This window comes from Canis aureus, chromosome 12 (genome assembly GCF_053574225.1).
Source record: "Canis aureus isolate CA01 chromosome 12, VMU_Caureus_v.1.0, whole genome shotgun sequence".
Taxonomy (NCBI): domain Eukaryota; kingdom Metazoa; phylum Chordata; class Mammalia; order Carnivora; family Canidae; genus Canis; species Canis aureus.
In genome coordinates this window covers 15,656,397-15,680,218 of record NC_135622.1, presented here as the reverse complement: position 1 = coordinate 15,680,218, position 23,822 = coordinate 15,656,397, and the positions used below count along the sequence as shown (strand labels likewise).

At 50.2% G+C, this 23,822-nt stretch overlaps 1 protein-coding gene across 4 annotated transcripts in view; it reads right to left on the bottom strand.

Moving 5' to 3' along the window:
• Positions 1-23,822, bottom strand: part of TET3 (tet methylcytosine dioxygenase 3) — a 106,736-nt gene that overhangs the window by 75,149 nt on the left and 7,765 nt on the right. Inside the window, exons 1-2 of one of the 4 annotated variants that reach the window (XM_077842934.1) lie at positions 21,029-21,427; positions 15,290-15,346 (exon numbers count right to left, since the gene is read on the bottom strand). Coding sequence is in view for 1 of the 4 variants with exons in the window: in XM_077842932.1 (XP_077699058.1) it covers positions 15,290-15,346 (57 nt within the window). In the remaining 3 variants the exon portion in view is untranslated. Of the gene's footprint in view, positions 1-15,289; positions 15,347-15,653; positions 15,780-16,285; positions 16,455-21,028; positions 21,428-23,822 lie in introns of those variants that run through there. The other 3 variants (XM_077842935.1, XM_077842933.1, XM_077842932.1) reach the window with 3 other exon arrangements.

Here is a 23,822-nt window from a genome sequence, read left to right as displayed (position 1 = left end):
GAGGGGATCTGGAACCAGGTGGTCCCCAAAATACCTTCTGAGAAGTCTTTGCCCCACTGATAACCCTAGAGGAATGAAGGTAAGTACAGAAAAAGGGAGTCTCAACAAGTTGAGAAATTGGGTGAACAGAGGGTCTTACGGGGTTGGCAGGGGACAGTGGTTTCTTTCCACCCACCCCCCACTATGTGCACATGCAGGCTCGACCAGTCAGTGGTCAGGGCTTCTGCTCTTGAAAGAGGGCAACAAGTGGGCAGGGGAGGCAGGGGTAGGAAAAGGCATCCTCCACCAGGTGAGCTGAAGTCCAGAGCAGCCCTGTGTCCCAGCCTCCCTGCCAGAATGTGCTCTGCTACAGGAGAGGCATTTGGAACAGCTCCACAGGTTCATGGAGGTCCATCTGTCAGTTTCTGCTCAGCACCCTGAGAAGGCAGTTCATCCAGAGCTGGCAGAGATGCAGCATGGCTGCCACAAAGGGCTCAAGGACTTGGCATGGTGCTTGCAGGGCTGACAGTGACCTCCTTCAGCCCTGGGGTTGCTCCCTTGCCCCAGGCGGGCAGTGGGAAAGGGAGTAAGGCTCGGATGGGGTAGGGAACAGAACAAGGTTTCCCCTCCCTCCTCAACCTCTTGGGTATCCCTCGGTTCCACTGTTTCCCAGGGGACTTAAGCTAGCAGAGGAGCCAGAGAAAGTGCTCCTGTCTGCTATGCCACCTGAATGTGAAAGGGAAGGAGCGGAGATCACCAGTTAACCCAGCACTGTTCAGTGCTGCTGCTGCAAACACAACCAGAGTGACACCCTGAACCAGATGCTCAACACAACTCTTATGGTGATTGCGAAGTGGCTCACAGCCCACCTTTAACTGGCATTTCTTTTTCACACACAAGCCAAGTGATCCCTCCCCCTACCTTCTTTTTAGGGAGGCAGGAATCTGGCCCCTGCTTTACAACAGCAGAGATTCCCAAATCTCCCAGGGCAGGGGGATGTTCCGGATTCATGGCTCTCAGTAGACACAGCCTTCCTAGGCAGACAGACAGCTCCAATCTCCATCCTAGCTCTTGGGGCAGCAGAGACCAGGGAGCTACAGTTATGGGTTGAGTGGAAGGGGAGCAGGACAGAGGGGCTTGCACTTGATCTCAGGGTTGTGAGTTCAGGCCTCAAGCTAGGCTCCATGCTAGGCCTGGAACCTACTTAAAAAATAAGTAAATAAAAATGTAAACCCAACAGGAAGGATTAATGCCTTGACAGGCTCTAAGAAGACACTTGTGGGAGTTTTAGACTCTGGAGAATAGCAGGGCAAAGAACAAAGCTGCTACCTCAAGAAAGGAGACCAGGCACACAGAAGTGGAGCCAATTTCACCAGTGGTCTTTGTAAGCCATACTTGCAGCCTCAATGAAATCTTCATCCCCAAAGAGCAGTTGCAGGTAAGTTTGTGTTTTATGCGACCTTCAGGTATCTGGGAACTGAGAAGGCAACTCTCCCTACTAGTTAGTACTAATGAGAGTTAATGACAAGTGGGCTGTTAGTCCCAGGGTAATTACAAAGTGTGGGTTCACAGGGCCCCTCCCTAATGTCTGCCTGTGGGAAAACAACCCAGGACCTTCTTTTTGCTGTGGGGGATGAGGCAGGTGCCCCACATCTGTTATCCAGTTTACAGTCTCCAGGCTTACAGCCAGGGCTGCTTTAGATTCCACTCCTCAGACCGGCCTAGGTTGTCACATTTTTGAGGAGGTGAAGCTCATTGTCTCTCTCATCAATTTGATTCTATAGCATTTATTAAAAGGATTTACTGCAGGCCAGGCTTTGTGCCAGCTACTGGGAAATGAAATTGAGTAAGAGGAACAAGCACCTCACCACAAGAACTCATACCAGGCCCTAAAGTACTCCTATAGAAGTACAGACTTTGTGCATGAGGACCGAGGGGCCTCTGGAGGCCAGGCAGTGGGAGTGTGAGAGATCGCATCACAGAGCAGATGACAAAACCCAGAGTATTTCCAATATACTTGCAGTAACAGATTAAAAAGAGTAACACAGGGGCACCTGGCTGGCTCAGAGGAGTACATGACTCTTGATCTTGGGGTTGTGAGTTCGAGCCCCACACTGGGTGTAAAGGTTACTTGAGTAAATATAACTTTAAGAAAGTTTAAGAGAGGAGCAGCCAGGGTGGCTCAGTGGTTTAGTGCTGCTTTCAGCCAGGAGCCTGATCCTGGAGACCCAGGATCGAGTCCCACATTGGGCTTTCCTGCATGGAGCCTGCTTCTCCCTGTGCCTGTGTCTGTGCCTCTCTCTCTCTCTCTGTCTCTCATGAATAAATAATTTTGTTTAAAAAATAAAGCAAGTGTAAGAGAAAAAGATCCCATTCACTGCAGTAACAACAAGACCTATGACATCCTAGAAATGAACCTAATGAGGGGCAGCCCGGGTGGTTCAGCGGTTTAGCTCCACCTTCAGCCCAGAGCCTGATCCTGGAGACCCAGGATCGAGTCCCACATCCGGCTCCCTGCATGGAGCTTGCTTTTCCCTCTCCCTCTGCCTGTGTCTGTGCCCCCCTCTCTCTCTGTGTCTCTCATGAATAAATAAATAAAATCTTAAGGAAGGAAGGAAGGAAGGAAGGAAGGAAGGAAGGAAGGAAGGAAGGAAGGAAGGAAGGATCTAATAAGAAATGTGAGAGAGCCAAAACTTTAAAACTCTGGTGGACACACAAAAAGACTAGAATAGATGGAAAAATATACTTCCTATTTCCTGGATAGGAAGACTCATTGTAAAGCTCTCCATTCTCCCCCAAATAATCTATAAATTCCATGTGATTCCAACTGAAAAATCACATTTTTCACAGAATTTGACAAGTTGTTTATAAGCTTATTTGGACAAGGCAATACAAAAGAAAAGTAAAAAACCGGGGGGGGGGGGGATGAGTTTTTTTTTTTTTTTAATCCAACTGTTATATAAAAACTGCTATAATTAAAACCATAAAATATTGACAAAGAACCAGATAAATAATTCAGTGGAACTGAAGAGAGGCTCTAGAATGCCCACAAATACGTGAGAATTTATAAAATGCTTAAAGTATAATTATAAACCACTCGGAATACTATAAATATTCAATAAATAGACTAGAGATATCTGGGAATAATTCAATCCCTATCAAATCATATACAAAATTATATCTTGGGCAGCCCCGGTGGCGCAGTGGTTTAGCGCCGCCTGCGGCCCAGGGCATGATCCTGGAGTCGCGGGATCGAGTCCCACGTCGGGCTCTCTGCGTGGAGCCTGCTTCTCCCTCTGCCTGTGCCTCTGCCTCTCTCTCTGCATCTCTATGAATAGATAAATAAAGTCTTAAAAAATATATATATATATATAAAATTATATCTTGAACAAATAGCCAAAAAATATATGTACAAATATCTTAATGACCACAACATTTATAATTACAAAAAATTGGAACTGTACACGTCCATCAATGGGAATCAATTTAATTACAATAAACACACAAAATGCAAGACTCTACAGCCTTTAAAAGGCTAAGATAGATGTGCTGACATGGAAAGATACCCTCAACATATTAACGAGCAAATAAAAGAACACCAAAAATATGGTATGGTACAAACACATTACTGCAGGAAAAGTAGTAAGTTCATGTACTCACTTTAAAGTCTACAAAGATATGCATAGATTGGTAATAGAGATTATACCAGGATAGAGAAGAAATGGCAATTTTCAGTTTCTAATTTATATCCTTTTATATTATTTGAGTTTGTCAAATGAGCATGTATTACTGTTAAGGTCCAAAACTGTATTTCCCATTTGGGGAAAAAAAAGAAATAATATTGCTAGTGGTTTCTAGGCTAAACTCAAAATCCACCCCTTCTCTGTCCCTGGCCTTTACTGCCCTCCATGGAGTCAAAGTAGAGGGTAAGAAAATCTATCCCCTGATGTGCTGCACCTCCTCCCTCCAGTGTGACCCCTGAGCCAAACCCTTTCTCTGCTGGTTTCAACAAGTTCAGGCTCAGGTGCGAAGGGCTCTCCACCACACCAGACTCTGCTGAACCTGAAGAGGGGAGACTGTGCCTTTCCAGTTGGGATCATCATTGCCCTACACCCTGAGCTCTAGGGGGAATAAAGACATGGATTCTCAGTCGAACACTGGAGACTATCCCCAAAAGATGCCCATACTGTTCTTCCTAATGCTATGTATCTCTCTCTCCTACCCTAATGTCCTGTCCATTCTAGAGCACTCTTCACAGCCTCAGGGCACCAACTGGGCCTTATCTTCCAGAAGTGCATGAAAGACACACAGAGCAAGACCTGAATTTACAGCCTAAGCCAGCTCAGCTAGGTCATGAGCTCTGGGTCAAAATTTTATCTTCCCCCCACCCCCCGCCCCCTGCAACTTTACTCTCCTTAGCTTCTAGCTTCAATTCCTCTGCTGCTAATGCAAGAGACTTTTCTAAACACTACTGAAACTTCTATATGGGCCTAGGATATGCTCTAGTCCTAAGCAATAAATTCAAACTGATTTTGTTTAGTTTAAAAAAATGTTTTCATAAATAAAATCTAAAAAAATAAAATAAAATAAAAAAATAAAAAATAAAATAAAATAAAATTTTTCCTCCACAGGTCTGGCTGCTAAGCTGGTAAGCTATTATGAAGGCCCAGCCCAGCGGTTTAGAGACAAAGCCCCTAAAAGTAATCAAGGGCATTCTCTAGCCCTGCCATTGTTCCACATCCAGTCATTTTCCCTGGTTGGGAGGAAAGGGAGCCACACTGCATCAGGACTTGGTATTCTCACATTGGGTGTGCCATCAGCATCTCCCCAAGAGCACTAGCAGACACGAAATAGCAAAACCTGCAAAAGAGGCCTCAATAGAACGCAGAGAAAATGTCATATTTTTAAATGTGTCTGTGATTTTTAAAAAAAAAGTAGAAAAAGAAATAGACTGTCTTACAGATCCAATGGAGAATCTAGAAAAAGCACATACCAAATAAACCTAAGAAAACAATAAATACTAAAGCAAAAATTCATGCTTTAGAAAACAGGAAGCTGGGATGCCAGGCTGGCTCGGTCAGTAGAGCACATGACTCTTGATCTCAGGGTCGTGTGTTCAAGCCTCACTTTGGGCATGAAGCCTACTTTAAAAAAAAAAAAAAAAAAAAAGGAACAGAAAGCACAACTGACAAATCTTATGTGCTTTTAAATTACATTAAAAAAAGAAATTATTATATGAGGTTAGAAGTGAAAAAAAATCACAGCTACTTAGGAAACTAAAGAGCAACAATATATACATATGATGCTATTAAATTTGAAAACAGATCACTTTCACAGAAAACACAGAATAAATGTTTTATAACAGTCACAGAAGATAAATTATAGGTCAATCTCTTTCACAAAAATAAATGCAAAACTCCCATACTGATAAATCAAACAGCATGCTAAAAAAACAAAAACCCCATTATCAAGTATAGAACATTTAAGGAATGTAAAGATAGTGCAGTATTAAAAAATGCATTAGCACAACTTATCAAATAACAGGCAAAGGAGAAATATTTCACCTTCAAACCACGTTAAATAGATGTGACAAAATGAAACATCCACTACTAATAAGGAAAAACTTCTTAATAAAATGGAACAAGAGGCAAGTTCCCGAACACGACATAAAGACCTCAAACAATCAGCAATACCATGCTTACGGGTAAAACACTAGAGACATTCATATTAGAGTGAAAAGGGAGGGAAAAAAAAATCACTAAAGAGAACAATGGCTTCTGCTCACTAAATATTTGCCAAATGAATTTAACATGGAAGGACAGTCCTAGGAGAGAGGCAGTAGTTTACTGACAAGTGGATCAGGTCTGAAGTCAGCTCCACCCCTCAGGAAACATGGGCCCTTGCCCAGGCTACTGGCCTGAATCTCAGGTTTCTTATCTGAAAGGTGGGGCTACCACCACCTGTCTCGAAGTTGTCACAAGAAATATGAAAACTTTGCCCCAGTGCACCACACACATGATAAGTGCTCAATAACCAACACTACAGCTAGTTATAGGTAGGGTAAAGCAGGCTATAACGTGGCATGACTCTATTTTTATAAACAGAAAATGAGTAATTAATTCTAGAACAACCTGACATTAGGGGCACAGACCCTGCCAGAGTTGAAAATCTGCATATAGCTTCTGACTCCCCAAAAAGTGAACGACTAATAGCCTACTGTTGACAGGAAGCCTTACAGGTAACATAAACAGCTGATGAGCACATATTTTATATGTTATATGCATGATCTACTGTATTCTTATAAGAAATCTGATAAAATGTTATTAAGAAAATCATATGGAGGGATGCCTGGCTGGCTCAGTGGTTTAGTGCCTGCCTTCGGCCCAGGGTGTGATCCTGGAGACCCGGGATCGAGTGCCCCCCTCTCTCTGCGTCTCTCATGAATAAATAAATAAAATCTTTTTTAAAAATTAAAAATTGACAGTATGGTATTGTCAGTGTGTTTTCTGTATGACTTTTTTTTAAAGATTTTATTTATTTATTCATGAGAGACACAGAGAGGAAGAGATGCAGAGACACAGGCAGAGGGAGAAGCAGGCTCCATGTAGGGAGCCTGATGTGGGACTCGATCCCGGGTCTCCAGGATCACACCCTGGGCCGAAGGCAGGCACTAAACCACTGAACCACCCGGGCTGCCCAATTTTCTATTTTTATTGGAAAAAAAATGCACGTATCGGTGGACCCACACAGTTCAAACCCATGTTGTTCAAGGGTCACCTGTGTGCACAGAGTCGAGGCTGGAGGAACACGGGTGAACGGTGGTTAACTGGGTTGTGAAATTATGGGAAAATTCTTCCCCTTCTATTTCTACTTTCTAATTTTGCCAAAGAACAAAATACAAAATACAAAGAGACTAAAAAGCTAAAAAAATGGTAACAGAGTTCTGGATTTAGCCAAGATTGAGGGCTGGCAAGCCTAAAGGCTGAGGGAGTGATGGAACTACAGGTAGCCAGCTGCAGTTCCACAGGGGAGGGGCTTGCGGGCTTCCGCCACCCTGGGTCCTAGCAGTGAAAAATCCTCGGTTATCACTCACACAAGTGCGGAGCGCTGCTCCTGGCAGAGGACAAGCTGAAGCCCTCCAGGCCTGAAGCCAGGGCACAATACTGCACTATGCATATCCTGACCTGACTTTGTGCAAATGACACAGAAATCCTGGATGATGGGAATAGGGTGAGAGGACTAATTTCTCCAGCCAGGTGATTGTTATGCAGGTGTGTTTACTTTGTGAAAACTCACCAAACTGCATACAGCATGTACCCTTTTGTGTGTATGCTATACTTCAAAAAAAATTTTAATTTTTATTTATTTATGATAGTCACACACACAGAGAGAGAGAGAGAGAGAGAGGCAGAGACACAGGCAGAGGGAGAAGCAGGCTCCATTCCATGCACCGGGAGCCCGATGTGGGACTCGATCCCGGGTCTCCAGGATTGCGCCCTGGGCCAAAGGCAGGTGCTAAACCGCTGCGCCACCCAGGTATCCCTATACTTCAATTTTTTAAAAAATTTAATAATTAAAAACTGAGAGAAGAATATGCAGTTTCTGTCATCTGACAGTTTCCCTCTCAAATTCTTAAATTCTGGTTTTAATAAATATGAACTCATGGATCAGTTTCATGGAACAGAATATTCAATCCAGTATTTTGCCTGACATGTCTCGTTGCCTTAATTTTTCCAAACTCTTTGTTTATTACTATTAAAATTATCAATGGGAAAAAAATTGGGGGCACTGTGGGAGACACAGGAAAGACAAACCGGATGAGGGCATTGGCTTTCAAACCCTGAGCACACATCAGAATCACCTGAGGAGTCCTGAAAAATGCTGGCACTCAGGCTCTACTCCAGACTAATTACATCAGCCTCTTAGGGGCTGGGGCCCAGGCACTGATATTTTCTTTTTTTCAAAGCTCCCCAGATGATTCTAGCATGCAGTGGGATGGAGAACCAGTAAACTAGCTGAACCAGAGGGACTGGCCACCAGGCACTCTCTTAGCAAGCTCAAGCATGGTCCCTGCTTGTCCTTGTGGAGGCTCTGGGGGGTAGGAGAGAGTATTTAGGGGTGAAGTGCCCTGGCACCCTCCCAGGTCCTCCTCCACACCCCACTCCCCCCAGCCCTCATGCAGAAACCAGTGGGGAGCCATGCCCCCACACGAAGGAGGCAGCCTCTGGAAGGGTGGGAGAGGAGCTTCCCAAGGGTTGGACACAGAACCCTGGGCTCTGGCTCCCAGCCAAGTGTTCAGAGTACTCTGGATCACTTGCCAGTACAGCCCCAAGACATGTACCACTCCAACCACACAACCCCAGAACTAAGCCCTAACTACTACTCAGGGTCCAAATGACACCACTGGGAACCCACAGCTGGAAAACAGGAAACTGAGGAAAAAATAACAGTGAGAAGAAAGGCTATAGGGCAGAGGTCACTGTATAGCTCAACCATCACATAGGACCTGGCTCAGAGACAAGTGGCAGGGTCAGTGAGGAAGGGAAGCCACACAGACCACCTGCCCAGAGTGTCCAACACTCACCTTTGGGACCCCCATACCGCTCTCATCTTGCATTCACTCTACCTAAATGTGTGAGTGAGGAACCCACAGGTCTGACCCCAGCAGATGGCTATCTTGGCCCAGCAGCCCCACAGCATCTTATAAGCTCCTAGATAACTGACACAAAGGAGTCCCGGGCCTATACCCTACAAAGCAGCTCCCTGAAAGGCCCTCTCTGCTCAGTCTAGAACTTAGGGCAGAGCGCAAAGCACAGAGGTCAGAGTGGGGATGAGCTGAGGCCGTGAACGACGTTCCAGGATGGAGAACACAGCAGGAGAAGTCAAAGGGATGTGTTGCACCAGGAAAAACACAATGGACATCTCTGGGGCACCGCCTCCTCCACTGCACTGAAAAATCCATCTCTGTGTGCCCCCCACCATCACTGAGCTTAGGGTGAAGGGCAACAATGATCCCATTCAGGAAGGCAGCCTCCCTTCTCTGAGTCCAGCAGAGCCTGGTGGTCAGAGGGTGCTCCCTGCACCCAGCCTGAACTTGTTCAAGCCAGTAGAAGAATGATTTGGCACAGGGGACCTGGACCTTGGCCCACACTCAAGGGAGAAGGTGGAGCAGAGTCTGTCCTGGGATGCAGATGGGACTCTCCTTTCTAGGGTCCCTGCCTCTGCCATAGATACTCGTCTCCCTAGTTCTTCCACCTCCTGCAGAGCAGCCAGCAGAAATCAGGGATGGAAACTTCCTAAGGTACAGGATGGTGGACAGGCAGAGAGAGCTCCTTCTGTACACTCCATGTAGCAGGGCCCAAAACCAAGGTCCACAGGCTAAAAAGAGCAGACTCTGGGGGAGGAGAACACTGAGGGGGCAGGGGGATGTGGGTGCATAATGCAGAAGAGGCAAACCAGGAAAACTCAGTCAATAGGGCAGGGAGTTTAGGAGCTCAGTGTCAGGGACAAGTTGCAAACCCTTTCAAATGTCTTTGTTTCCTTCCCAAGGCCCATGAGGTTAGGATTACATGTGAAAAATGCTTGGAGGCGGGGTTGAGAAATCCAATTACTTAAGCACCCAGGGCACCAGAGTTCTAGGCTTCAGAGGTAACCAGGATTTGCTCAGACCCTAATCTTGCCAACCTTGGGATGTTTGCCTCGTAAGGAATATTTCTGCAGCAGGACAGTGTTACCTATACCTGAGCCCCTGCCCACTCTCCTCTAGGATGAGGCAGCCGGGATAGTAGGAACTTGGGGTTTTTTTGTTTTGTTTGTTTGTCGTCTAGTCTTTAGCAACCTAAATGAAAAGATCAGAGAGCCTCAACAGAAAAAAAAACAAAAAACAATAAGCAATAAGCTTTGCAGAGTGTGTAGGGTGGAAGGTGGGATCAAGAAGGAAGGCAATGTACAAACTCTAGCCATCAAAAATATTGAGATGCCTATCCTTACAGAAATCAGCACAGAGTTCATGATCAGCCCTCAGACAAAAAGAGCTACACCTCTGGATGACTGAGAGCTGCCAAATGGAAAAAGCTCAAGTCAAGGTGCCCTGCCTGAGGCAATGGAGCTTTGGTGTCTTGCAGGGCCCAAGTCTGCTCTGGCATCTGCAGGAGACCTGGCTTCTCCTTAACTGTTCTTTTCCTCTCAGGCATGTGGTACACACACACACACACTCTCTCTCTCTCTCTCTCTCACACACACACACACACACACACGCCCACACGCACTGACACTCCCGCCCCTTCAGGGTCCTCCACAGGTTCTGACACCTCTCCATCAGAATCTGAGACTCACAGAGAAGAAAGAAGAAAGGGCAAAGAGGAGGCATCCTTATCTACTACAGAAGGATATCTTTCAAGGTACTCAGAAAGAATCTCTGGGATAGTAAGGTCCCTACTCTTCCGAGTGTCCTCCAGATGGACAGTACTGAAAAGAGGGGAAGTCCAGAAAGGGGCAGAGGAAGGGGGTCAAAACAGAGACTGTCTGCTCTCCCAGAAGCAAAGTTCAGAAGTAATGCAGCTCAGGATATGGCCCATAAACTGTTTATCACCAGTCCACAACTTCTAAAGCCATCGCAGCTATTTGCACCTGCCATGACAAGCAAGAGCATGTTCGCTGGCCAGGCCCCAATCAGTGGCTCACAGACCAATCTGCATGGTGCTGAACTCCCAAGGTGAGCCATGCCTGGTGCAAGCTGCAAACTCTGGTACAAAGTAGGACTAGGTTTCTATCTGCAACATTTTGGGAGTCAAGAGACAAAAAAGAAAAGAAAACTGGCACTTTGCCACATTTAGTTTGAGAAAAACTAGCTTTGGGGAACCCCTTCATTTTAAAAAGAAAACTGAAGTCCAGGAACATGAAATATCCCCATGCCTAATGCATAGGAACAGAGTGGGGAACAGAGAGAAGAAACCAGACAACTGTACTTCCCCGCTTCCTCTTCTCAGCCCATGTCTCCACAGGAACCCTGAGGCAGGAAGCAGCAGGACCCACACATTCCCACTGAGCAGAAGGCCGATTCATGATTCAAGAAGGAACACCCAGGCACAGTATCTCCAGCCTGCTCTACCTGCATCTCAAACGCAACACATCTAGAACCAACACCAACTCTCCTTTCAAAACTAAGCTTTCTTCCCAACTATTTCATTCCTGACCGCACTACCCTAATCTGTAAGCAAGAGATTCCAGAAACACCGACTTACTTAAAACAAGTCTGGCATATGGATTCTTCCTGCAAAGTCCCTTGAGGTCCACTGAGCCAGTGATGAAAGCAAACAGAAAGAGCTAGGATATAGGCACAGCTGGGGGCGAAGGGTCTGGTCAGCCATGTGCAAGTTCACAGCCCCAAACAAGAAATTCAAAAGGCTTCGCTGCACAAAAAACACAACTTGTCACTCGAGTTATGATTTTGGATAATTTAGGCAATGTCTCTTGCTTCCAGTGGTAGTGTGAAGAGCAAATAATGACTTCTTTTCTTTTTCAGGATCTAGCACTGTACCTGGAACTCGGTAAATGCTTGTAAATATTGAAAGACAAAGGGACAGAAGAGGAGTAGGATCACAGTCCTGGATAATATGATAATCAAGATATTTTCGCCATCTGAGCCATCCCCTAACCCCTATTTGTCCCAAAGCTTTGGAAACTAACCCTCAAGGAAGCCACCTCAGAAGCTGCACACATGCTGGAAACAGGGGGAGTGCTCAGCTGACTCCCAGATGTGTCAGTGTGAGAGGAAATGAGGCCAAAAGCCCAAGAGGTCAGGGTGGGAAAGAGAGCTGGGAGACCCAGAAGCGGAGCCAAATCAAAGCCCCTCCCATGCTCCCTGCCCCCACCCCCAGCAAGCCAAACCCTTTGCTTACAGCCTCAGGGTATGGGAAGGGACTCCGCAGGACCACAAAGACCATTTCTAGTAGCTGGGGGGAGCCCGGAGTCCAGGTTCCTCCTCAGCAAACCCAGCGAGAGGACCACTGGAGTCCTCACTCTGATCCCTGAGGGGCAGTGGCCCCTGCACTGTGGCAGGCTTTGGGAAGACTCTCCCTTCAGCTCACTCACACATCTACCCTACACTGTCCTCTCCCCTCCCAGGACATTCTAAAGTGGAAGGGGTCACTAAGGAGGTGGGGCCGGGTTCTGGGACTCTAACTGCAGTCTTTATCACTTGGGGGTGGGGGTGGCTTGGTTCCCTTCCTGCTCTAGCCGGACACACTCACCTGAGTCCTTATCTCCCCAAGCTCACTGCTGCTTGTAAACTTACCTCAGAGGAAAGGAGTTTCTGCTAGACCCTCACAAAGGGCTGGAGAGAAGGAAGAGCAGGCAAGCAAGAAGTAGTAGGAGTCACCCACAGTGTGTGGATCATAGATCCTCGACAAAGGGGCATTTCTGCAGTGGTCCAAAGGAGAGACAGAAGGCAGAGATCCCGGGCACAGTCCCAAAATAGTTTCCAGACATCCTCAGCCAGTCAAGGATTCCCATGAGGCAGAGCGTGGGAGCAGCGTGGGAGCCCGAAAGCAGGGGTGGCCTGGAGCTCTCGGCACTGGGCACTCACTCCTGTCCAGGCTGCCAAGGAGGAGGCGGTGGCAACAGTGTGTGCTATGGCATGTTCCTTGGGATATCATGGGTAGACACATAACACAATAGCCAGTAAAATGACAAATCTCGTTTATCAAGCTCGACTCTGTGCCTGTGCTAGGCATTACGCAAACCCTACATCATGGATATTCCTGAAACTCTGGCAGGACTCAGCACACAGCAGATGAGCGTGTTCTCACTGCCTGCTGCATACCGCTCACCCATGAGGTTTTACCCATCTTGCACCCATCCTGTGGGAACACAGACTGTGACATGTGACATCCCCTTGTCCCACGTCCCAGAGTCTTGGCCTGGTCTCAGAAGGAGCTCACGCACCAGACACATCTTCCTACACCATGACCTGCTGAGGGAAGAGGATCTGGTAAAACTGCCTCATCGGGGTATGTGGGACACCACACCCGATCAGCCACCTACGAAAACTCCATGTGAGGGAAAGGTGGCACCAGGAATGAGGGAGAGGGGGAGATGTCAGATCTAAGTGCTTGTTGGCAATGTCAAGCCAGGCCAAGGGGAGGCTAGGATTCTCAGACAGACAACAATAACAATAAGCACAGACACAATCTCAGAACTTCAAAAATGCAGCCAGCTCAGGCCCTACTCTGAGAAGGGGGAGGGTGGAAGACATGGTTGAAAGGCTTCCTCTGCTTTTTGCAGTAGCCTCTGCCGCATGCTCACAACACCAAAGGTTGAGGTATTAGTCTGAGAGCTTCCAGCAGGACTGCAGGGCCAGCAGAATGCAGGCAGGGAGAAATGGAGAACACACTTGGAAAGAACTGAAGAGAAGCCATCACTAGGCAGGAGGGGGGTGCTTCGGGGAGTAAACAAACCTGCCAGCAGTCCTTCCTCCAGCAGAGAGGGAAGCTCTGGCTGACAAGGCCGGAGACACAGAGGAGGGGGGGAACTGCCTCCTCCCTGAGCCCATCTGTCCTCATCCCCTTGTCCTGTGTTCCCCAGGGTGGGGGGCAGAACAGGTGCACTGCATGATCTCCATGCCCACAGCCCTCAGCGCACAGTGATTACAGCTCCCTCAGTCAGCAGTGGGAGGCCAGGGAAGGAAGTGGAGGTGGAACGGGGGTTCTGCTCTGGAGAAGTGAGCGAGTGAGCTCACAGCTCTCTCCCCCCCCACCCATAGCACCGCCAGTATCAACCACCCTCTGCTTGCCTCAGGGTCCGCCCACTACTCCCAGCCTCACCGAGGCATGCCCGGCTCCCCAGGGGAGCTAATGCCACCTGGCTCTTCTTCTTCCCCCAGAATAGGCTTCAGAAACAAAATTCATGCCCTCTTCCGAGCACTTCCCTGCCTCAAGTTCCTTGGGAGGAGGCCAGGGAACCACCCTGGCTCCTGATCCATCCAGCAGCCACCTCACCCAGGAGCCCCCATCCAACGTGGAGAAGCAGAGCCCCTCCCTGCCAGTGTCCCCACCCAGGCAGTGAGGTGGCAGGCTGCCACTTCCAGCACCTCCACAGAGCTTCCCACAGCTTTCCCAGGAAGCAGGGGGGAGGATTTCCAGGGACCAAAGTCTAAGAGTGTCTGGGGACTTCAGCAGCTTGCCCACCTGCTACCCAAGCAACCTGATTCCCACAGCTCTCCACAGGCTCCACGAGCCAAAGGGGAAAGTAGGGCTGAGGCAGGGGCAGGGGCAGGAACAGGCCCCCTCCCTGCATACCCCTGCCCAAGAATCCCCACACTCCTTCCCCAGCTTCTCTGCTCTTGACTGGAGCGGCAGCCACATGAAGCTTCCTCCTGCTCAGTTTTCTCCACCCTGGGCCAGCAGAGGATACTGCTGAGTAATCCCAAACACTCGGCGGGTCCCCAGCCCTGAAAAGAGGGGCAAAGCCCAAGGAATCCTACTGATCTTGGTCCTTGCCAACCTGAGAGGAACATCTATATTCCCTAGTAATGGCTGATACCCCACCAGATTCTGGCCTGCACTGCCCCAAATACCCTAGTCCCGGCCCTCAAGATGATCACAGTGCCTCCTTCTCTGCTTCCCACGCACCTGGTAACATTCTCTTTCCAGTCCCCCAGACACCAAGCTACACAGAGTAACAACAGCCGCCCGCCGGATTCCCAGTCATGATGTTGCATCAGCCCCCACCCTACCCAAAATATCCTCACCCCCACCACCTCCTCTCCTCTCCAGCCATCTCCATGGTGACAGCATGACTAATGACACCCTATCAGCTTCAGACTCAGGAGCACAATCCCCCCCCCCCCACACCGCGCCCCGGGATTTCTGCAGGTTGGATGCAAACCAACAGTACCAGGGACCTTCTCAAGAGATTTCCAGAGGCAAGGGTGGGGAGTGGGTTGCATGTCACACACACACACACACACACCACACACACACACAACAACAAAAAACAAAACAGTTCAACAAACCCAATCCCAACTGCACCCAAACCATCCAGCTGAGAAAGCAAAAAGAATCCAAACAAAACCCACACAGGCCTGAGAATTCATTGGTCGCCCACACCCCCACCACCCCTCCCCCTCAGCTGCTGCTACACACGCAGCGGGAGATTAAGGGATCACCAGAGGAGACCCTTTATTTTTATCCAATCCAGTCAAACACTTCACCCCCACCACACACCACACACACACACACACACACACGTGCACACGCGCACGCGGGCGTGCACACGCGCACGCGCGCGCGCGCACACACACACAAGGTACCTTGACAGCAGCCCCTTGTCCCCACGACCCGGCTCCTTCACCAGCCTTTATTTCCACCTGCAAAAGAAGCCAGAGAGGCGGATGAGCCAGGCAGACACCGGGAAAGAAGCAAAGTCCTCCTGCTGCCCGCCCCCAGCACCACCGCAGGGGGAGGGGGAGAGTGGGGGGGAGCGGGCCGCGGGAAGAAAGGATCGCAGGGACCATCTTCTGCCTCCAGCTGCCGCCCAGACTCCGGGTGGCTGGGCTCATTCACCTTCCTGTGTTTTTGTTTTCATTTCTCCCTTTTCCACCCCCGAGCCCCAGGAGGGCCCTGCCCCTCCTCCTGCGTCCGGCTGGCCCGTCCCGCCCCGCCGGCCCGCTCTACCTCGGCCGGCCTCCCGCGGTGCCTCGGCCGGCGGGCCTCCCATTATCCCCGCCGGAGCACACGGAGGGAGGCACTGCAGAGGAGGCGGCGGCCAGCTGCCGGCTGGGCTCCCCTCCCCGCCGCCGGGAGGCTGGTGTGGAGGGGGCGGCGCGCTCGCCAGCCAATCCCCGCGGCCCGCCGGGCGGGGGCAGGGCCGCCGGGGGCTGGACCTGCCCAGCCGGGAGGCGGGGGCGCCGCCGAGGGTGCCGCGGAGCCGCGCTGGCTGCTGCCCAGGTCTGCTGCCGCTCCCCGGCAGGCCGGGGATCCCGGGGCACCCCGCTTCCTCCCGAGGAGGGGCCTCTGAAGGTAGTACCCAGGGCGTCCGCTGCGCCTCCAGGGTCAAGGATGACAGACGGCGGCCGGGGTGGAGCTGGGGTGGACTGGCGGGATTCCCCCTCCGGCCCCTCTCCAGGACACCGGCAAGCTGCCTCATCCTCGCAGCAGCGAGGACGGTGCTCCGGTAAGAGCAGGAGCGGTGCCGGCCCGGCCCCTGCAATCTTCCAGGAAGAAGAAACAGAAAAAAGTCTTGGCGGTATGAACCTTTACCCCATTTTTGTATATAAGGAAACAAGGCAAGAAGTAAAGGAACTTACCCAAGGTGACAACAGCGAGAACACAGCAGGGCTGGGAGTCTAAGCCGGATCCATCTGGCTCTAAAGACCAGACTCTTAACCATAACACAGTCCTGGCTCCTCCCTCCCTCTAGCGCCCACCTCAGAAAACAGACTGCTTGAAGCCCACACTGCCCGTGGCTCAAAGCCTCACCGAGTCAGCCTTGCCCTCCCCTTACACACAAACACCCACACCTCACCCTAGATCACTCATCCCTCATGCTTGCACATACCCCACCCCATCCAGACAGCCTCCACCACCACCACCACCACCACTAGGATGTTTCCTCCTCTCTCAGAAAGGCCATTGAAGGTGGCCCATCAAGTCTCAGGGGTCCCTCAGATCCCAGGGCTTCCCATCCCTGGGAAAGGCTGAGGAGGGGCAGTGACCCAGACCCTAAGAGGTCTGGCCTCCACTCCCCAGACTCTGAGCCTTTGAACGCTACAACACCCAGGAGACTAAAAGGGCAAGGGAAGAAAGAACAGAATGGGGAGAGGAAGGTCCTTCAAACCACTCCTGGATTTCACTGCCTGGGCATCCCTGGGTACACCCTGCTCCACGCTGTCCCCTCCCTGGAGCTGAACACCCTAGAGTTTCCATCTCCTGGGAAGGGGGTAGCCCACAGACTCTGGTGCTCGCATGTCTGGTTCAGATCCTGGCTCCATCACCAGCTCACTGCAGCACCTTGGCCGAGTTACTTTACCTCTCTTAGCCTCACTTTGCTCTCTTGTCGAATGAAACTACAAATACCAGCTAACTCCTGGACAGACTCTACAGAGAAACGGAGCACAGAGACCACCATATGACCAAGCAGAGCCCGCTCCCATCTTAATTCCTGGGGGAGCTCGCTGTGTGCTACTCCTCATCTCACAGATGAAACAGCTGAGGCTACAGAGGAAAAGGTGACAGGTCAGACTTATCAGGATGCGTGAGAGCCTCTGTTTCAGGGACACGCTCTGCTACCTGTCCCACCACAGAAGCCCAATTGCTGCTTCCTCCATGAGGTCCCAAGGTGGATACTCAGAACAGGATGAGCTGCCTTAGGAGAGACAGCAAAATGGGCCTCCGTGAGGAGACTCCAAGAAGCGCTAGGGCGCACACCTGCCTCCCCTCTGGGGATAGAGGGCAGCCCTTCTGGCTCCTCTCCAGGGTAGGTAGCGAGGTGAGGTGAAGCGAGGCGTGATGCAGTGTCCTGAGCCAGGGCTCAAGATGGGAAACGGTTTCTGTACACATAGCTCTTACCTGGGCCAGGCCAAGTGAAGCCCCTTCTTCACTATGGTCCCTGGAACCCCCGGCCCACCCAGTCACCCCACATGCAGTCTGCTGCTGGGGAAGAGTGACTAACATGCTTGGACAGTAACAATTCATACTGTTGCTGCTGCGGCTGCCACAGTTTATCAAAGCCCCTGCTATGTCCCAGGCCCAGTGCCAATTACGCCATAGGAGCATCTGACTGGGGTTTTGACTTCCTCCACACACAGCCTTGGCTCTAATGGGGAAGCCGACTTCGAGAGGTTAAGTCACTTGCCCACCAACACACAGCTAGTGAGCAGGGAGCTAGAATTCCAATCTAGGCCTTTCTCATTCCGGATCTCTAACCCTTCTCTCCCTCTGCCAACCCCAGGGAAATGCAAAAAGGGACAGGGTCATCTGAACCTAACCACTTCCCTTCAAGCTATGGGTCTGAGAATAGTAACGTTTTTCATGCCTCAGAGACTTCATGAGGCTGCTTCTGGACTCAGTTCCGCTGCCTCTGCCCCTCCCCCGCCTGGTGCTAGGCTTCCTCAGATGGTGCCCTCCCTGACTGTCCCCTCCCTGTGCAGCTCTCCCAGCTCCTCTAGCCCCCACAAGCATCCCCCACTCCTCCGGGGCCTCACAGCACAGCTCAGAGCCTCTCCTAGAGCACCAGTCACAATCAAGCACAGTTATTTATTTACACGGCGGTCTTCCCCAGGTGGGCAGAGGCCCTGTCTTCCCCACTTTACTAGGCTCTGCACAGAGCTGGAATGTGCTGAGTTTCTAGGCAAGGAGGGTGGAGAGGCAGGGGATTGGGTGCTGAAATGTGGAGGCCATTCTCCTGGTGACCTCTCTTTGAGGTCCCTAAGGATCGGAGGGACACCTGCTCTCTGGGGAGGGCAGGACCTGCTTAAACCAGACTACAGCTGAACTTCAGCCCTATTCAGACAGCGCATGTCTTCCTCCCTAGCCTGCAGGAGACTGTTTGACCCCCCCCCTCCCTCCACCAACTTCAGTGCTAACTCAGTCCTACCGCACCCACGGATCCTAGCTCACTCCCCCAGCAGTCTCTGGCTACACTAGAAGAGCCTATAGTCTCCCAAGGCAGTCCACCTGCCCCCCCCCCCATCTCTGTCCCACACTGGCCTCCTGTCCTTTCCTGAGGCAACTGGAATGCCAGGGCTCCAAGGAGTCACAAAGGCCATGCTCCCAGCAGAGACACTCTCCACAGCCCACAACCAACCTTCTCCCATCTCTACTGGCCTCTCTTTCTACATTTTGGCCTTCTCAGTGACTGACGCAGAGGTACTTGGGACCCCTAGGGGCTAAGGGTACTTCTCCACTGGGAATAGGGACATAGCCATCCCCATTGAGAAGAGGCAAATGGATTTACTCTCAGAACACACGAATTACCCCCAACATTGAGAACCTCTGTAACACAGATACCCACAGGCCAGAAACCACGCAAAGACTAGTGAATGGGGACACATCCAGACGAAGATTCAGGAGCTCGTGCAAGAACATCAACCAAACATCAACCCCAACTGTATACAGTACCCCATACTTGGAGCATTACAGAGCAGATCTTGCTTAATCCTCAAAACAAACCAGTGAAATAGAATTATTCACACCCATTCTACAGACAGAAAAATTAGTTTACAGGGAGACTAAGCACCTTGCCTAAGGTCACACAACAAGAAAATGACTGAGCAGGGCTCTTGCCATCCCTCACTTATAGTGAAACAGTCAGGGCTGCTTTGTATAGTTCTGATTTTCTTTTTTTTTTAAAGACAGTTACACCCATTTCTTTCTTTCTTTCTTTTTTTTAATTTATTTATTCATGAGAGACACAGAGAAAGAAAGGTAGAGACATAGGCAGAGAGAGAAGTAGGCTCCATTCAGGGAGCCTGATGTGGGACTCAATCCCGGGACTCCAGGGTTATGCCCTGGGCCAAAAGCAGATGCTCAACTGGTGAGGCACCCAGGTTTCCCTAGTTCTATGATTTTCATATCAACCTACCTCTTCTAGAGTTGGCAGAGGATAGACAAACTTCTCTTCTCTGGCACAGCTGTGTCCTGAATGAGGTCACTCCCCACAAAGCTTTAAAGTTCAGTTCAAGACCCACTTCCTCCAGGAAGCCTTTAAGGGTTACCCCAATCCTCAGCCAGCTGACAGTACTTCTAAGGTTTCTCATTTGACACTTGGTGCTATTTGGCTAGGTGTCCTGCCCCCACACACACACCAGAATGGCTAGAGTTGTGCCTTCCCAAAGCCCCTGAGGGGTTTTTGCCCAACATTCCAAATACTGAATGAAACTGAAGTCAAGGGATCCCTGGGTGGCGCAGCGGTTTGGCGCCTGCCTTTGGCCCAGGGCGTGATCCTGGAGACCCGGGATCGAATCCCACGTCAAGCTCCCGGTGCATGGAGCCTGCTTCTCCCTCTGCCTCTCTCTCTCTCTCTCTCTCTCTCTGTATGACTATCATAAATAAATTTTAAAAAATTAAAAAAAAAAAAAGAAACTGAAGTCAACTATGGGGGAAGTCGTACCTTTCTTTCCTCCCTCTCCATCACACAAAGCATTGTGCCAGGGTGGCCCCGGTGGCGCAGCGGCTTAGCGCCGCCTGCAGCCTGAGGTGTGATCCTGGAGACCCAGGATCGAGTCCCATGTCGAGCTCTCTGCATGGAGCCTGCTTCTCCCTCTGCCTGTGTCTCTGCCTCTCTTTCTCTCTGTGTCTCTCATGAATAAATAAATAAATCTTAAAAAAAAAAAAAAAAAGCATTGTGCCAAAGAAACCCAATACCCCCTCCACCTTCAGAGCCTATGTTTGAAGTCCCCGGTGTCCACGCATCAATTTCCACCCAAGTAATTGCAGCGCATCACATACATCATCCCCTATATTTGAAACTCTTTGCGGTTGTCATGGCAACTGCCTTTGCCTTCATTCACTGATCAGGCCTCACAATTAGCTTTGGCAGCAGAAGTCTGTGTCAACAGCAGTCACAAGGAGAAGGAGGAGGAAGTGGAGGAAGTGAAGGAAGTGGAGGAAGAGGAGAAAGAGGAGGAAGAGGAGGAAAAAAGGTGCTTCTCCTGGAGATGCAGCAGAGACAGACTGAATGAACCCATACACCCAGCAATGTCCGAGAGAATGCAGTCAGAGCCAGCCAACGACTCCACCCATGTGCTTCCACACTGACAAACAGAAGGCACCTGCCCACCCCACCCCCACCAGACAGCGGTTGTAGCTCTGCTCATACTCTGCATGCCCTCCTAGAAGCTGGTGAGAAAGTCTTCTAGTCTATGAACTTCATCAGCGTTTCCTCACCCCAAATTCAACAGCCTGGGTCACCAAATGTTCCAGGATCCAAGCAAACAACAGGAGACCTGAAGAGCTCATTGAGAGGTAGGACAGGAATGCTGAGTGGTTTAAAAAGCTGGGGAAAGCACCCGTGGAAGACTTCCAAGAGAAATGAACACAAAGTGTCTTACCTGCAGGATCTGGGAATACCCTCAGGTAGCCCCTGCCACCAGCCGTGAGCATTCAGGAAGCATCTCCACACACCTCAGGCTCAGGGACGATGCCCCCTTCCTCCTGGAAGCCCCCTCATCCTTCACATATGGCCACATTAAAACTCTCAGAACATGTGCCCTTCCTTCCCCACTGGGCCCAAAGGTGAGTAAGGCTGGTCTCTGCCCTCAAGGCGTCCCTCCCTTACAGCCCTGACAGACTGTATTGTAATTATTTGTTTCCATGCTTGTCTCCCTCCCCAGACTGTGAGCTCATTAAGGACGGCATAAGCACTGCCTCCTCTTCACCCACCGAGGCTCAGAGCCCAGTGCGCTTTGCGCACAGCCAGTCCCAGGCGAGACTCGCTGAGTGAGGCTGGGAAGGCAACTCGCAAGTCTACAAGTCAGAGCAGATGACGTCCTGCTCTGGGAAACTAAAGCCGATGCCAGAGAGAAGAACGGCCCTCCCTGGGCACAGGGGACGTTGCAGGTCCTGGGTCCAAGGAAACATACCAGGAAGGTGCCTCTCCTCCTTGTCCGAGCACCAGGTCTTCCCAATGCCCCACACCTTGCTGTAGCAGGAATGCATACCCTTAAAGAACAGAGCAGTCAATAAAGAGAAAAAGATGAGGCAAGAGAGAGGCAAGAGAGAGTCACTCCATGTCCTTCCCACACGGGTGGCTCAGAAGTGGAATAGATTCTAGTCTGGTACCTTGGTATTTGCTTTTGATCCAGCCTCTCCACATCCCTTCCTGAGGCTTCCTCTGGCAATAATTAGGAGCAGTGGGGGCCTATGGGGCACATGCAGTCTGGTAAGTGTCCTGAAATGACTTTACCCAATGTAATTCCCCTTCCATTTGGAGAATCCAGAATTGCTGCTCTACCAGCAGCAGTAGGTACACTATTCTGTCCAGACTCTGGCTGGGTGTGAGGAGGTAGGGCACACTGGACTTGGAACTTACACAGGGCAGAGCCAGCAGTGCAAGAAGAGCTTGTGCAACCCAACAGAAGCGAGCAACCCCCAGACCTGCAGTCACCTGAAGGCCAGCCAGGCACCCCGCAACCAAACTGCCAGCTTTCTTTTCTCCCTCCCTCCAAGACTAATAAAAACTTAGGTTATCGGATTTCTTATGCAAATGACAGAAGACAAGGCCACAGAGGGGTGTGTCCACTGCAGGTGTGCCAGCAGCCTCCGCCCTGTATGACCACACCCAGGGAGAGGCCTACAGCAGCCCTGAAGGACCCCCACCCACCCACCGGAAGAGCCAGCCAGGCCACAGTTGGGCCCAAGGAAGATGAAGCAGGCCACAGTTGGGCCCAAGGAAGATGAAGGAGTGCCTTTCCTTTCTAACCCCTCTCCTTCCTGAGCATCCTGCCTTGGATCCACAAGGGAGCTGTATATAAAGAAGGGATGAGGAAGGGAGTAGGGAATTAGTGACAACTCCTGTGACCCCTGATGTGGTCTTCTGACTGGTAGGGTCCCCGCACTGCCTTCTCCAGAATAAGAGGCCCAAGGCAAAGAGGAGACAACAGCGCTAGATATAAACACAGGCAGGGTTAGCCAAGGCTGCTGGTCAAGACTGGGGGTGGGAGAGGCCACTTCCCCCTAGGGAGCTTTGGAGACAGCCTTTGGGTGCGGAGCCACACCTATTGTTATTCTTTCCCCATAGCATGCAATTAAAACACAGCCCTTGCCTTCAAGGAGAAGCAATGAGCTTCAGGGTGTGTTAGAACCCAGGAAAGCACTAGTCCCTTCCACACCCTTCACCACTTACCTTGGGGTGGGGACAGAGATCCCAATCCAAAATATCCTTCTGAGAGCAGCCAGCAGAAACAATGATTTCCCAACCCAGATACAGGTTTCAGTGAGGGCTCAGAGATCACACAAGAAAACTCCATCTTCAAAAGAGCTTCTCATAGTAATGGTAATGTTCTGGATCTATACTATCGCATACACACGGCACCAGCCACAAGTGGATTTCGAGCAACTGAAAGGTAGCTAGTGCAACTGAGTTACTGAATCTAGTTTTATTTCATTTCAATTAATTTAAAAAGCCACACCACGGCTAATGGCTACCATAGTGGACAACTCAGAGCATATTTCTTCAATTTCGGAAGGCCATGAATACTACTGAGACTCCGCGGAAAACCATGGGCCCTCTCCCCTGAGAAAACATACCTCCGCACCTTCACATATTATTTGGCAGAAATTTTCAGAAAGTTCAGAGACACTATTCCAATGCAGGTCGGAGATTAGGTCTAGGTCTAAAATTGTCTAGAACTTGACCAAAATCTTTCATGGCCTAACAGAGATATTTCTTCTGCAATGTAATTGTCTAATATGAAAACAGGCCTGATGCTATACTTTACAGTCTTAGCAGAAGACACCAAGCGTGGAAGCCTCCACCTAATAGAGAATGTCCTCGTAACATCCCTACCAGTCAACACCCAGCCTATCCCCAGACACGTGCAAGCACAGGAGAGGCACCCGCTCTCAGGGCTGGCTCTTCATTTTTTTTTTTTTTAAGATTTTATTTATTTATTCATGAGAGACACAGAAAGAGAGAAAGGCAGAGACACAGGCAGAGGGAGAAGCAGGCTCCATGCAGGGAGCCAGATGCGAGACTCGATCCCAGGACTCCAGGATCACACCCTGGGCCAAAGGCAGGCGCTAAACCACTGTGGCTCTTCATTTTTGGTACATTTGTCTAATACTTGTAAATATTAGATGATTCTTTTTCTTTTCTTGTTTTAAAATAAGCTTTATACCCAAAGT